This window comes from Melanerpes formicivorus, unplaced genomic scaffold (assembly GCF_026170545.1).
Source record: "Melanerpes formicivorus ecotype bairdi unplaced genomic scaffold, bMelFor1.0.p_v2 SCAF_4, whole genome shotgun sequence".
NCBI classification, from domain to species: domain Eukaryota; kingdom Metazoa; phylum Chordata; class Aves; order Piciformes; family Picidae; genus Melanerpes; species Melanerpes formicivorus.
The window spans coordinates 25,496,652-25,510,989 of NW_027142356.1; the positions used below are offsets into that span (position 1 = coordinate 25,496,652).

At 47.8% G+C, this 14,338-nt stretch overlaps 1 protein-coding gene across 8 annotated transcripts in view; it reads left to right on the top strand.

Annotated features, from left to right (window-relative positions):
• EPHA5 (EPH receptor A5) overlaps window positions 1-14,338 on the top strand; it is a 210,182-nt gene that overhangs the window by 147,533 nt on the left and 48,311 nt on the right. For 5 of the 8 annotated variants that reach the window (XM_068137385.1, XM_068137381.1, XM_068137383.1 and 2 more), the window contains 2 exons: window positions 572-731; window positions 6,640-6,745. In XM_068137385.1, the coding sequence (XP_067993486.1) occupies window positions 572-731; window positions 6,640-6,745 (266 nt within the window). The remainder of the gene's footprint in view (window positions 1-571; window positions 732-6,639; window positions 6,746-14,338) is intronic. The other 3 variants (XM_068137382.1, XM_068137384.1, XM_068137388.1) reach the window with 1 other exon arrangement.

The following is a 14,338-nucleotide window of genomic DNA, read 5'->3' on the forward strand; positions in this document are numbered from 1 at the left end:
TGGAAGGTACCTCCAGAGATCATAGAGTCCAAGCTCCGTGCCAAAGCAGGATCACCTAGGGCAGGTCACACAGGAACACATCCAGGTGGGTTTGGAAAGTCTCCAGAGAAGGAGACTCCACAACCTCTCTGGGCAGCCTGCTCCAGGGTTCCAAACCCTCACGCCAAAGAAGTTTCTACTCATGTTGAGGTGGAACTTGCTGTGTTCCAGTTTGAGTCCTTTGCCTCTTCAGGCCCCTGCAGGACACCACTGTAAAGAGCCTGGGCCCTTCTTCTTGACACCCACCCCTCAGATATTTAGCAACATTCATGCAATCCCCTCACAGCCTTCTCTTAAGGCTAAACACCCCCAAAGTCTCTCAGCATTTCCTTGTAAGAGAGATGCTCCAGCCCCAATCCTGAACTGCAGAAAGGGCCTTCAGAGGGGTGGTGTGAGGAGGAGATCCTGCAAAGTGCAAGTTTCAGTCATGCTTTGTAATGTAGCTGTCTGTGTGGGGTGTTAAGAGTCTCTCGTCGTCCTCTCTGAGAATCACTGTTGTGTTTGTGTTCCCTGGTGGGGTGGGTGGGAATAGGACCAGGAGACGAGCTACACCATCATCAGATCCAAGGAGACGGTGATCACGGCGGATGGCCTCAAGCCAGGCTCAGCTTACGTCTTCCAGATCCGCGCCCGGACAGCTGCTGGCTACGGTGGCTTCAGCCGAAGATTTGAGTTTGAAACCAGCCCTGTCTGTAAGTCCTGTTAATTCCTGTCACCCATGGCTTTGCAGTGCGTGCCAGAAGCAAGTCAGGAGATCGATACTTTGGGAAAGAGCTCTTCCTTGTCCTGACTTCATCCCTTGATTTTGAAAATACCTAGAGTCACAGATTGCAGTTGATTGAAAGGGACCCTCAAAGGTCATCTTGTCCAACCCCTCTGCAGGCAGCAGGGACACCTACAACTAAGCAGGCTGCTCAGGGCCACATCAAGTCTGATCTTGAATATCTCCAGCCTCAGGGCCTCAACCACATCCCTGGGCCACCTGTTCCAGTGTTTCACCACCGTGCAGAACTACCTCCTGATCTCCAACCTAAATCTCCCCTGCTCCAGTTTCAAACCACTGCCCCACATCCTATCACCACAGGCCCTTCTATACAGTCCCTCCCCAGCCTTCCTGTAGGTCCCCTTCAGATATTGAAATGCAGCTCTAAGGTCTCCCTGGAGCTCCAGGTGAGGTAGCTTAAGGACAGGCTTGCTTCTTCAACTTGTTTACTTAGGTGGGACACAAAGTCAGGAGGCCTTCAGGTCTTCATACCATTGAAATACAGCTCTAAGGTCTCCCTGGAGCCTCCTCTTCCCCAGGCTGAACAACCACAGCCCTCTTAGCTTGTCCCCATAGAAGAGGTGCTCCAGCCCCCTGATCATCTTGGAGCAGAATCTGCCAAGTCTTCTTCTCAATGCCTGCTACCTTTGAAGCTGTAATAGATTTTTAAGAGAAGCATTATCCACATGCAGATGTAGCTGTGGAGCCAAGTGACTGAGCTAATAGAGTGCAAATTGCATCCTGGTGCAAACATTAATGGGCTAAGAATGGGCTATTTAATGTATTTCTTATTATATTAGCCATTAATCATGCTCTATAAGTAGCAACAAGATCTTGTTAAGCTAGAAATTATCCTAGATTATAACAAAGGAAATTTTGCTTGCAGATGGAAAGTTTCTAGTTTAGAGTCATTAGAGTAACAGTGTTCCAGGCTATTAATGAGGAATAGATGGATACCTGCACATTTCATCCAGTGCTGTTGGTAGCTACCAGACAACAATGGCACTTGCATAAAGCCCCTTGTGTAAATCATCATAGAATCATGGAATGGATTGGCTTGGAAGGGAGCTTAAAGATCAGCTAGTTCCACTTCCCTGTCATAGGCAGGGACACTTCCCACTAGGCCAGGTTGCTCAAGGCCTCATCCAGCCTGGCCTTGAATACCTCCAGGGAGGAGACATCCACAATGTCCCTGGGTAACCTGCTCCACTGTCTCACCACCCTTACTGGAAAGAATTTCTTCCTAATCTCCTGTCTCAGTCTCACCTCTTCCAGCTCAAAGCCATTGCCTCTCATACTGTCACTCCAAACCCTTGTCAAAAGTCCCTCCCCAGCTTTCCAGTAGCCTTCTTCAGTCAATGGAAGGCTGCTCTAAGGTCTCCCTGGAGTCTTCTCCAGGCTGAACGGTCCCAACTTTCTCAGCCTGTCCCAATTGTGGCCTCCTCTTCACCCACTCCAACAGTTCCATGTCCTTCTTATCTGGGGGCACCAGAACTGGATGCAGTGCTGCAGGTAGGGTCTCAGCAGAGCAGAGGTGGAGATTGCAGAGTAGAGGATGAAATATCTGTGTTAATCAGGACTTTTTGAGGACATCAACTGGTGATACCTTGAAACACTTTTAAGGCCCTTGAATCATTTAGTCACACCTCTACCCAAGACTTTTCTGCATTGTAAAGGCTGAGTAAGAGGTACTTCTCTGATACCAAGGAGCTTCCAGTGTAGTCACAGAATCACAAAATGCTAGGGGTTGGGAGGGGCCTCCAGAGATCATAGAGTTCATCAAGGGACCAGTTAGGGCAGGTGGGATACTCACTGAGTCACAGAATCACAGATTGCCAGGCTAGATAGAAGTATCTGGTCCAACCACTGCATGGTTCTTGGTTTGGTAGCTGGGAACTGTTCCTCTGTTGGAGTTGAGCTCTGCCTGAAGCAGGACTTAACCAGATGTTAAAATGCTTGGTAGAATTGAATACAGCACAAGGCTTTGTATCTTGCAAATGCAAAAAAAACTCATTTTGACATTTCAGACCCTTTACAAAGTGATTTATTTGCTTTTTCCAAGGCCCTGTACAAAGTCAGCTTTAGTGCCAGGACTGTGACCAGCCACCCACTGTGTTTCTGCACAGCCTGGAGAATCTGACAGCAAGCACAGATTGAAATCTCACTGCCCCACTGCAGTTCTGATCTGAACCTCTTGTTCAGAGCCAAAGCAAATTGTTTTGATTCAAGCACAAATGAAAACCTTGCCGTGGCTGTTGTGAGAGTTAAAAAAACCCAACTAACCTCCAAAGTCATTTGGCCCAAAGAATAGGTTTTGCTTCCAATTTCTTTAAAGCTATATTTAATACACTTGAAGAAAATCTAAAACAGCCTGAGAAGTGCAATGGAGGGGGGGGGAAGGTGGAACTTATTTTGCTCAGTTTTTTTTTTTTTCCTCCAGATTTTGGGGATGGTTTATGTTCTGCTGTTTGGTTCTGTCCTGCTGCTTTCACATCCTGCTTCTGCAGTTGTGCAAAGCATCACAGTGTAGGCAGGACTGCATTTTTCAGTGCCACTGAATTTTTCCAGCCTTAATCAAATTAACCTTGCCAAAAGATGGTTTTCATGGAATCAGAGATTGGGTTGGGTTAGAAGGGACCTTAAAGATCACCCAGTTCCAACCCCCCTGTCATGGGCATGGGCGCTTTCCACTAGACCAGGTTGTTCAAGCCCTCATCCAGCCTGGCCTTGAACACCTCAAGGGAGGGGGCATCCACAGCCTTCCTGGGCAGCCTGTTTCAGTGTCTCACCACCATCACTGAAAAGAGTTTCTTCCTAATCTCCAGTCTGAATCTCCCCTTTTCCATCTTCAATGCACTCTCTCTTGTCCTAGCTCTACAAGGCCTTGTTTTCATCTTGAATTGGTGAACTAATGCAGCTGATCAGCTAAGCATGAGGGGAAACATCTCTAAGTTGAGGACAGGTAATTCAGGTCCCTTACTGCCTTAAATCATAGACACATAGAATGGGTTGGAAGGGACCTTTAACATCATCTTGTTCCAACCCCCGCCATAGGCTGGGGCATGTCCTATTAGACCAGGTAGCTCCAGGCCCCATCCAACCTGGGACTCAGTACTTCTAGGCTTGAATGCTCCGCAACTTCTCTGGGCAGCCTGTTCCTCACCACCCTCATGGGGAAGAATTTCTTCCTAATGTCTAATCTACATCCAGCTTCTTCCAGTTTGAAGCCATCACCCCATGTCCTGTCATTCCATACCTTTGTAATGGCACCAAGGTCCCAGCCTGGCTCACAAGTTTAGGCTATTTAGCTGCCATGGATCACACCAAGATTTATCTCAATTCACCATCCCTTAGTCTGTAAAAAAACACACCTCCCAACCCACCAGTCACAGCATAGAGTTCTCCTTTAAATGTTTTTGTTTGTAATTACTGCTTCAAGACAGCAATCAAGCATCATCTTGAAGAGCTTCCATAAATCCATGAGGTTAATAAAAAAAAAATATCTCTGGATGCTGGCACTGGGTTTGGAGAAGTTAAACATTAAATATTTAAAGCTGAAATGGTGGTGCAGGCTACAGAGCTCCTGTACAAAGAGCTACTTGAAGTGCAGCACAGATCAATGTTTAATGCCATACCTTTTGGTCTTTATTTCTTTTAAACAATTAATATGGGGCTATATTCCATTATTTTATAGCCTCCATAAAATTAATCCTCTGCTAAGGACCCATTTTTACTTCAGTCGTTTGGCTAAAGGCTTCTTCAGCCTGCAATCGATTCCGCCTGCTCCCTGGGATGGATGGAGCTTCATCCAGAGCTGGCACAAGGGCAGGAGCTGTAGGCTTTAACCCATGGAGCGTCAGCACCTATGCCAGGGAGAAGCTGTTGCAGGGAGGGAGCCAGATTTGTCCCCTGCCCCGCTGGAGATTAGGAATAATGCACCCAACTAAACAAGCTGGCAGAGGAAAGGGCAAGGGAAAGAGGCCTCATTTCTGACTTGGGGAACCCTACATATGAAAAGATGTTGGGGTCTTGGTGGGGTCTTTGCAGGGCAAAGAAAGCCAAAAGGGTGTTTTGCATCAACAAGGGCATCCCCAGCAGGGATAAAGAAGTCTTTGTCCCACTCTGCTTAGTGCTGGCCAGATCACACCTGAAGCACTGCCTGCAGTTTTGGTCCCTGCTGTAAAAAACAAAAAGATGTGGAGAGGCTGGAAAGTGTCCAGAGAAGGCCCAAGAGAATGATCAGAGGCCTGGCTGAGAGCTGGGTTTGTTCAGCCTGGAGAAGAGAAGACAGAGGGGAGACCTTATCACCATGGACCAAGACATAAAGGGTGGCTGCCAGGAGGATGGAGATGCCCTTTTTACAAGGAGTCCCATGGAGAAGACAGGGGGTGATGGGGGTTACTGCTGGGGAGATTCCCATTGGACTCCAGAAGAAAATGTTTTTCCATGGGAACAGTTGGACATTGGAATCATCTCCCAGGGGAAGTGGTGGATTCTCCTCTGTTGGATAGTTTGAAGACAGAGTGCTGGGTCAGCTCATTTCAATTCTACTGTAACCCAGAAAGGTTGGACCAGATAGTCCTTGGGGTCCCTTACAACCTGGATTCTGTGAAAAAGCCTTGGGGCGAGATGGGCTCCTTCCCTATCCAGTGCAAAGCAGCCAAAACAAGTGGTGTTAGCATCTCCATTTTGCAGGCTGCAGGAGCTTATTCACCTGCTCACTGCCAAAACCCAGTTCTCAAACAGCTTTCATCACCTTTCTGCTAGCATGGTTATCACAGGGCTTGTCTCCTGTTCTTTTGGCAGAAGGGCTTTTTGCAAGGCATGGGCTAGGAGAATTCTGCTTCCCTGACCCATGCAAAGACCAACCAGTGTAGGTGTCTTATCATATTCCTGTTTTGCAGAAGTTACCTTCTGGCCATGCTGTACAGGTATCACAAGGAATTAGGTTTAAATGTTTATAGTACCATAGTATGGATGGAGGTCTGGAGATCATCCAATCCAACCCCCCCTTGCAAAGCAGGATTGCTCAGGGCAGATCACACAGGAATACATCCAGATGAGTCCGAAAGTCTCCACAGAAGGAGACTCCACAACCTCTCTGGGCAGCCTGCTCCAGGGCTCCAGAACCCTCCCATCAAAGAAGATTCTCCTCATGTTGAGGTAGAATTTCCTGTGGTTGAGTTTATGTCCATTGCCCTTTGTCCTATCACTGAGTATCATGGAGAGCAGACTGGCTCCATCCTCCTGACAGCCACACTTCAGGTATTTGTAGGCACCTATCAGATCACCTCAGTCTTCTCTTCTCCAGGCTTAACAGCTTCAGGTCTCTCAGCCTTTCCTCCTCAGACAGATGTTGCAGTCCTTTCATCATCCTCACAGCCTCCATTGAACTGTCTCCAATAGTTCCCTGTCCGTCTTGAATCGGGGAGCCCTGAGCTGGACACAATATTCCATAGAATCATAGAATGGCTTAGATTGGAAGGGACCTCAGAGATCATCTACTCCAACTGCCTTCCAGCTGTGGTCTAACTAGGGCTGAGCAGAGGGTGATAAACCTGGCTTTGCAAACTCAAGAGGCTGCAGTGTTTTGGCTTCTGAATTCAGTGGTGAGATGGGATTTCGTTGGGTTTGGGGCTGGATTTTGCCTGTGTTCTTGGTTTCTTTCCACTCATTTCCTTTCCAAACTGGAAGCAGACAGCAAAGTGGGGAAAGCACAAACTGTCAAAGGAACGACCGGCTGGTAAGGCTTGAAACCTCTCTGGCAGCCTCACTCAAAAGACTCCTGTGAGTGCTGCTTCTTGTTTTAATCTGCATTTTTCTGTTCCTCATCTCAGCAGTGGCTGCATCCAGTGACCAGAGCCAGATCCCCATAATTGTTGTGTCTGTAACAGTGGGAGTCATTCTGCTGGCGGTGGTGCTTGGCTTCCTCCTCAGTGGCAGGTAAGAGGAGCAGATGTGTGTTTATACTTCTCCAACTTCTGCCAGAACTTTCCTCTGATGACCAGCTGATGAACATGACTGAGGCCAAAGCAGCCTGTGGAGGAAGCTATGGGCTGATTGATCTGTCTGGACAGGCAGGAATGGCAGAGGCTTGCTCCCAGGTGTAGTTCACTTCCTGATGGTTTACAGCTCTGTATGGACTGACCCTGCTGATTCAACCTGCTTCTCACAGGGGTATTTTCACACTTTCCTTTAAAGAAAATCAGCAGAATGTGGTATTGCAGGGAAAAAATCACAGAGGATTCAGAAAATGGATTGGGTTGGAAAGGATCTTAAAGATCATCCAGTTTTAACCACACTGTCATGGGCAGGGACACCTCCCAGTAGACCAGGGTGCTCAAGGCCTCACCCAACCTGGCCTACAACACCTCCAGGGAGGGGATATCCACAACCTCCCTGGGCAACCTGTTCTAGTGTCTTACCACCCTCACTGTCAAGAGCTTCTTCCTTATCCCCTGTCTAAACCTCCCTTGCTCAAGCTCAAATCCATTCCTTCTTGTCCTATCACTGCAAGCCTTTCTCAAAAGTCCCTCCCCAGCTCTCCTGTAGCCCCTTCAGGTACTAGAAGGCTGCTCTAAGGTCTCACTGAAGCCTTTTCTTCTCCAGGCTGAAATATCCAGCAGCCCATATCTTTGCACTCACTGCTCACAACAGCCTTTTCTCTCAGAGGAAACCTGACTTCAGGAAAACAGTTGGAAAGACAAGGAGAAGAAACCCAGAATGGCTAAAAACATTCCAAGTTTTGGTCAAGTCTGGATTTCATTTTTCATGTGTAGGAGACTAATGTCTTCCCCACATGCTAGTGAGTTCCCACCATGGAGGGAGACTCTCAGCTTCAAACCATCAAGCAATCCCATGGACTTCTCATGTGCTTAAACATAGGCAAGTGATGAAAGCCTGGGCTGTAGCATCTTTGACAACTCTTAATGGAAGCTGATGGAAGTTGGTGGAGAACAAGGGATTGTGGTAATGGGGGAATATCTGCCTTGGATCAAGATCACTTTACCCTGCAGCACTGGATTTGGGTAGCAGCCAGCACACAAAGTGCCTTTTTTTTTCATCTACTATTTTTAATAGCAGTAGTCAAACGATGCAGCATCCCTTGTGCAAAGCAATGTGAGGGGCATCAGTTGATCAGGCTGAATTTGTTGTCAGTGCAGAATAAACATTTATCCTCCTGAGGTCCCCATCAGCTCACTGCTCCTTTCATGATGCAGGTCACTCTTAAACTCATGTCTAGCAAGGTGGCTGTGAATGACAGGGTATTGTAAGTGTCACAGGTAGTTACTGGCTGAGGAACTGTGCTGATACTGAGCATACTGGCTGAGGGGCTTGAGGAACTGTGCTGATACTGAGCATATTGGCTGAGGGGCTTGAGAAACTGTGCTGATACTGAGCATATTGGCTGAGGGGCTTGAGGAACTCTGCTGATACTGAACATATTGGCTGAGGGGCTTGAGGAACTGCACTGATACTGAACATATTGGCTGAGGGGCTTGAGGAACTGCACTGATAGTGAACATATTGGCTGAGGGTCTTATTTCCCAGAGGAGGTAGGCTACCAACCTGCAAACACAGAGCTGAGCAGCTCCATCCCCAGACATAAGGCATCCATGGAGTGGCACAGTTATTTGTTGTCTTAAAAGGTAAGTGTGCTGCCAGGTTCAGCACTACTCAGGGTCTGAGACTGGCTGTCTCTTCTAGCTCAGCTGTTGGAGCTCCTGTCATCTGCTTTGAGTGACTTGTTTGGCTGAAAAATGGAAAAATAAATGCAGGAGAAGCATGCAGTGGTGTGGTCAGGTTGAATGGCTGTGGGCCATTCACACCAGGGGCTACAGGAAAGCTGTAGCTGAGAAGACTTGGCTCTGAGTGCTGCAGGCAGGAGTTCAAGTCTGCTTAAAGGCTGAAGGTGTTGAGTCAAAGCCTTCCTGCGCAGAGCAGGCGGATGTGGAGCTTGGCCCCCCACCAACCTGGGTGCACACTTGTATGGATGCATGTGTGGCTGTAGAGAACCTATGGATGTAACCTGGCACCTCTGCAAGGAGGATTCTGGGGGAGTAGGGGATGATGTTGAATCACTGGTAAAGGGACGTATATCCCTCTCTGGCCAAAGCAAGTAGTTGCAAAGCCTGAGCCATTTGTCAGCAGTTCTCATTAGTTATGCCCTTCTGTCCTTTGCCCTAATAGGCTTTCCAGGATGTGCTTCCTCTTGGCTCTGTCTTTTGGTGTGTTTATAAAAGCCCTTGTCTCCTTTGGCCAGAGCTTTGTTGCCACCTCTGCTGCCGCTCTGATCACACCTCTCTGTGTGAAGACCAGGGCAGCTGCAGGTTACAGAATCACAGACTGCTAAGGGTTGGAAGGACCTCTGGAGATCATCTAGTCCCAGGAGCTTCTCCATGGTGGATGTACAGAAAGGGACAAGCTCAGGGAGCTGAGCTCTTGGTCCATTTTTATCTTTTCAACCCTTCTCCTAAACTGGTAAGAGCCAAGACCCTCAATTGGATGGAGGTGGTAGAAAAGATGCCAGTGCTGAGGTGTGGTCCATCATTAAGGGATTGTCATCAAAACCACAAAGCTTCTAGGTGGCTTTGACGCCCTCTGAATTTTAAGCCTGTCTAATGTGCTGAGTGACTCCTGAGAAGAGTAAAATAAATCCCAGAAGCCTGGAAAGCTGACAGCCAATTTGAAATTAAACAAAGCAAAAAAAAAAAAAAAATAGCTCCTGTTGGGAAGAAGCAGAGATGATGCTGAAATTTGTCACTCACTATTTTGCCTTGGATATGATTTTGAGACAATTCCTGGAGTGAGCCTCCTGCTGTGACACTGCAGGGGTGATAAACACATTCCAAGTTGTGGGATAATCCCTTTCTGAAGCTGTTAGCCTGCTCCTGGAAGATGCTTTCCTCCATCTTTGGAGCAGTTAATGTTGTTCCAGGGGGTTATATTTCCTTTCCTAATGCTTCTCCATTCTTGCTATCAGAAAATCAGACATTTTGAGCTGCAGGAGTTGCTCCAGCTGGAACCACCACTGCTTTACATACCAAGTAAGCCATGCAAAGCCCAGACTCTGTCTTTCTGCTAGGGCAGGGGAGCATGTACTGCCTGGCAGCACAGCTAAGGAGAAAAGCCCTTTTACTCTTGCTCTGACTAGTTTTGGATGGAAAAGACAAATTCAGGGAGTCACAGATTGCATCTGATTAGAAGGGACCTCAAAGATCATCCTGTCCAACCCCCCTGCAGGCAGCAGGGACACCTCCAACTAGAGCAGGCTGCCCAGGGACACATCAAGGCTGATCTTGAATGTCTCCAGGGATGGGGCCTCAACCACATCCCTGGGCAGTCTCTTCTAGTGTTTCACCACTCTCATCATGCAGAACTTCCTCCTGATCTCCAACCTAAATCCCACAGGCCCTTCTAAACAGTCCCTCCCAGACTTCTTGTAGGTCCCCTTCAGATATTGAAATGCAGCTCTAAGGTCTCCCTAGAGCCTTTTCTTGCATAGGTGGAACAGCCCCATCTCTTTCAGCCTGTCCCCATAGGAGAGCTGCTCTAGTTCTCTGATCATCTTCATGGCCTCATCTGGACCAACTCCAGCAGGTCCATGTCTCTCTTGTGTTGTGGGCTGCTTTAAGACCATTGAATCCAACCATGACAGGAAGGATGTATCGTGGCCAGCTCCTGCAGACAGGCTTCTTGCTGTTGGCTCTGTGCTGTTTCCAGGCTCCCTGGGAAGCCCTGGCCATCTCAGAATGATGATATTGCTCACTAGGATGCTGTATGGCATTTCTTTGTGGCTCTCCTGCCAAGTGCCAGGCTAAGGCAAGCAGGAGCTTGCGAGCAGCCCTGCAGTGAGAGGGGGATGTCCTCTTGTGCTCATGGGACTGGGAATTTTCCTGGGCTCTGCAGGCTTTCTATTTTCCACTAGGTCCCTGGAGGCCAAAGTTTCCAGGCCTTTTCCTTTTTTTTTTTTATTCCCCCCTTTTTTTTTTTTTTTTGCTTTCAAGCATCTCTGCAGTTTTCTCTGCAAGTAACAGATTGGCATCTCCCGTTGGCAGCTGGCCCTCAAGCAAAGGTCAACTGAGCAGTAGTCACAGTGGCATTTCCACACACCAGCGTCCATCTGTGGCAGTGTGCTTTCTGTCTGAAGCTGGAAGTTCCTGGGAATTTCAAAACAAGCAGGCTTTGCCCTAAACAATTAAGCTGTGCTGCAGAGCTGATTTACTTGCAGATGCTCCAGAAAACTCTTCCTCTGAAGAGTGTCCTCTGAACAAGGTCATGGATGCCAGGCAAAATAGCTGATGGCTTTTTAAAGTTCCCTCCCTCTTTGCAGCAAGGGCAATATTAATAATATAACCATCAGGACTGCAAATCAAAGGGGGTCACTAAATCAACAGAGAAAAAAAATAAAAGAGAGAAGTGGACTGAAAATCTATTATTAAACCAGCTGCAAGCACTGAATTAAAGAGCAGGGAGTTGTCACTCTCTGTATGTTGTTAGGGGTATGTGTTCTTCCTGCAAGCGCGATGCCTTCAACAGATAAAGCAAGGCTGGAAATTTTGCTTTCCCAGCAGTGCTTCAATTCACAGTCACAGATTGTACTGGGCTGGAAGAGCCCCTCAAAGGTCATTTTGTCCAATCCCCCCCTGCACACAGCAGGGACACCTCCAACTTAGATCAGCTCACTGCCACTTAGCATCACTGCTCCTGATTGAAGGATATATTGATCTAAAACCCTGACAGACCTTTGTGGAGTCTGTGCCAAACAACCATAGAATCATGGGATGGGTTGGGTCAGAAGGGACTTTAAAGATCATCTGGTTCCAAACCCTTGCCATGGGCAGGGATACCTCCCACTAATGCAGGTTGCTCAAGGCCTTGAACACCTCCAGGGAGGGGGCATCCACAACCTGGGCAACCTGTTCCAGTGTCTCACCACTCTCACTTTCAAGAAGTTCTTCCTAATCTCCAGTCTCAATCTGCCCTTTTCCAGCTCAAAGCCATTTCCCCAACCATATGACTACAAGCCCTTGTCAAAAGTCCCTCCCCAGCTCCCTTCAGTTACTGGAAGGCTGCTCTAAGGTCTCCCCAGATCCTGCTCCTCTCCAGGCTGGACAATGCCAGGTACCTTAGTCTTGCAAGTAGCAATGATGTGCTGCAGTTATCCTATGGCATCCTGCAAACGGAGGTAGGAAGCCATGTTTGCACCAGCCTGGAAAGAAGACCCACTGCTCAAGAGCAGGTCTCCCTCTTTTGTCCTTCAACCCAAGCCCTGTTTGAAATTCTGATGCAGGGATGGCCTTAGGGTGAGTGTTAAGAAACTTCAGGTTTCTCCATTCCCTGGAGCATTAGCACTAAACCAAAGCCCTGGGCTTCCAAAAGAGTCAAATGAGGATGCTGCTACGTCAATGCTGTCCACGTTTGCAGAAGATGCTCAAAATAACTAGAAAGTGTACTGAGCATCTGCATTTATGGCCAGCTACCCATCATCAGATGGATGACCTTTCCATCTCAAGTGATCTTCCAAAGAACCAGAGGGAGCTTTTGATAGAGGGGGAAAAAAAAGACAACCAAGTTATGAAGCAACAAAACACTGCCCCTTGCCCTGTGTCATGCTTACATAGAAAGTCTCTTTTCTGGCAAGGAAGGAGCCTTCAAAAGACAAACCAAAGACAAACCTTGCCACCTGGGTGGTGGCAATTAGATGCTTCTGCACCAGGGTATCCATCCCTGACCTTAGCTGCTTTAGACTTTTAACTGCCAGCCCCTGTGGTGGCAGAGAGCTACTTTCTGCCCGCGAAGAATTGCATCATGTTAAAAAGGGAGCAGAAAGTGGTGTACAGCCTAGGTCCTGAGCCAGTGTTTGCAACCTGCTATGATGTGAAAGGTTAAAATGAATGAATTTTTTCCACCAGCTCCCTCTCATGCTCTGTTCCAAGATGTGTCAGGGCTTTACAAAGCAGGCTTCTGGGGATATTTCCGTAGGAAACGGAAGACAGCTTGGAGATAACATTTTTCATAGAGCATTTTTCTAGCCTGAGTCACTGGTTTGTGTTGTTGCTTTTTAAAGGATTTTTATCTCTGTGCTCTTGCCTGCTCTTCCTTCTTCCTACAGGACATTGTCTCCCATGATTTAGAGCCACTTTATGATGTTGCCCCGCTGCCAAATATTCCCCATGAGTAGCCAAGCCAAGTCCAAATTACCAGCTGCCAAGAGCAGGCAGGGTCTGGTCCTGTTCTGAGTTTGGGTCAAGGTTGCTGTGACCTCCTCTCTGCTAACAGCCTCTCTGTTCCTTCAGGGCTCCTTTTCCCAGCCAGCAGTGTTAGCTACACTGCTACACTTACAGCTTAGACATAGCAAGGTATGACCTCAGAGCTCATTCCCAGTGCAGTTAGTGTCCCTGGAAGCATTGCTCTCCCTCCTCTTAGGGCTTTTATAGATAACCCAAGAGAGGCCTTCCAGTACCTGAAGGGTAAAAGGCTGCAGAGGGACTGTTTCCAAAGGCCTGCAATTATAGGATGGGGGCAATGGTTTGAAATGAGAGAAGAGCAGATCTAGGTAGGATGTTAGGAACAAGTTGTGCACCATGAGGGTGCTGGAACACTGCAACAGGTTGAACAAAGAGGGAGCTGAGGTCCCATTCCTGGAGATATTCAAAGTCATGCTGGACAAGGCTCTGAGCAACCTGATCTAGTGGAGGATGTCCCTGTGGACTGCAGGGAGGTTGGACTGGATGACCTTTGGAGGTCCCTTCCAACCCAAACCATTCTGTGATTCTATAAGGTCTGCTTGGGCTTCTGCATGCCCAGTTCTTTTCCAGCAGCACAGGGAGATGCTGTACTGCCTGACATAGGTGTAGCTCCTCAGCTAGAGCAGGTAACTCCTTACTTATTATAAATTTCTGGGCAAAGAAGGAACTCACTGCTAGCAGTTCACAGTGTGGAGTGCTGCTGCTCTGATGTCTGTAGGAAGCCTGTTGACTTACAAAATGCTTAGTGTAGTGCTGGCCTCCCGACCTGGAGATGAAGGAAGCAACTGTTGCCATCACACAAGGCTGTGTGAAGGATTAGAAACATCTTCCCAGGCACCCTCAAGTATTTCAGCCTGTAATTGCAAGCCTCTGAAGAACATCCCATTAGAGCAGCTTATTAAAAGCAGCAAACGAGCCTTTCATTTATCAAGACTCCAGAAGGCTTCAAGAGAAAACTCTTAAAAGCCACAGCTATATTTGGCAGAGCCTCTTCCAAGATCCATCTAGCCACCAGAAATGGAGTTGAATTCCAAATGCTCTCTGGGTCATCTGCAGGCTTGTGGTCAATTAATTACCTTGATTGCAGGCACAGTTGTTGGGGCCCATCATAGAGATATACATTTCATTAAGAGCCTGTAGGGTTTGAACCCATGCCAAAGGTGTTGGTAAGGCCTTCTAGCCAAGCTGTATTGAACTTTGCTCTCCATATATTTGGGTTTGGAAACCACAGAGACATTGTGGGGGTCACCTCTGCCACAACTGGAGGAGTGCTGGATTTGTGTCC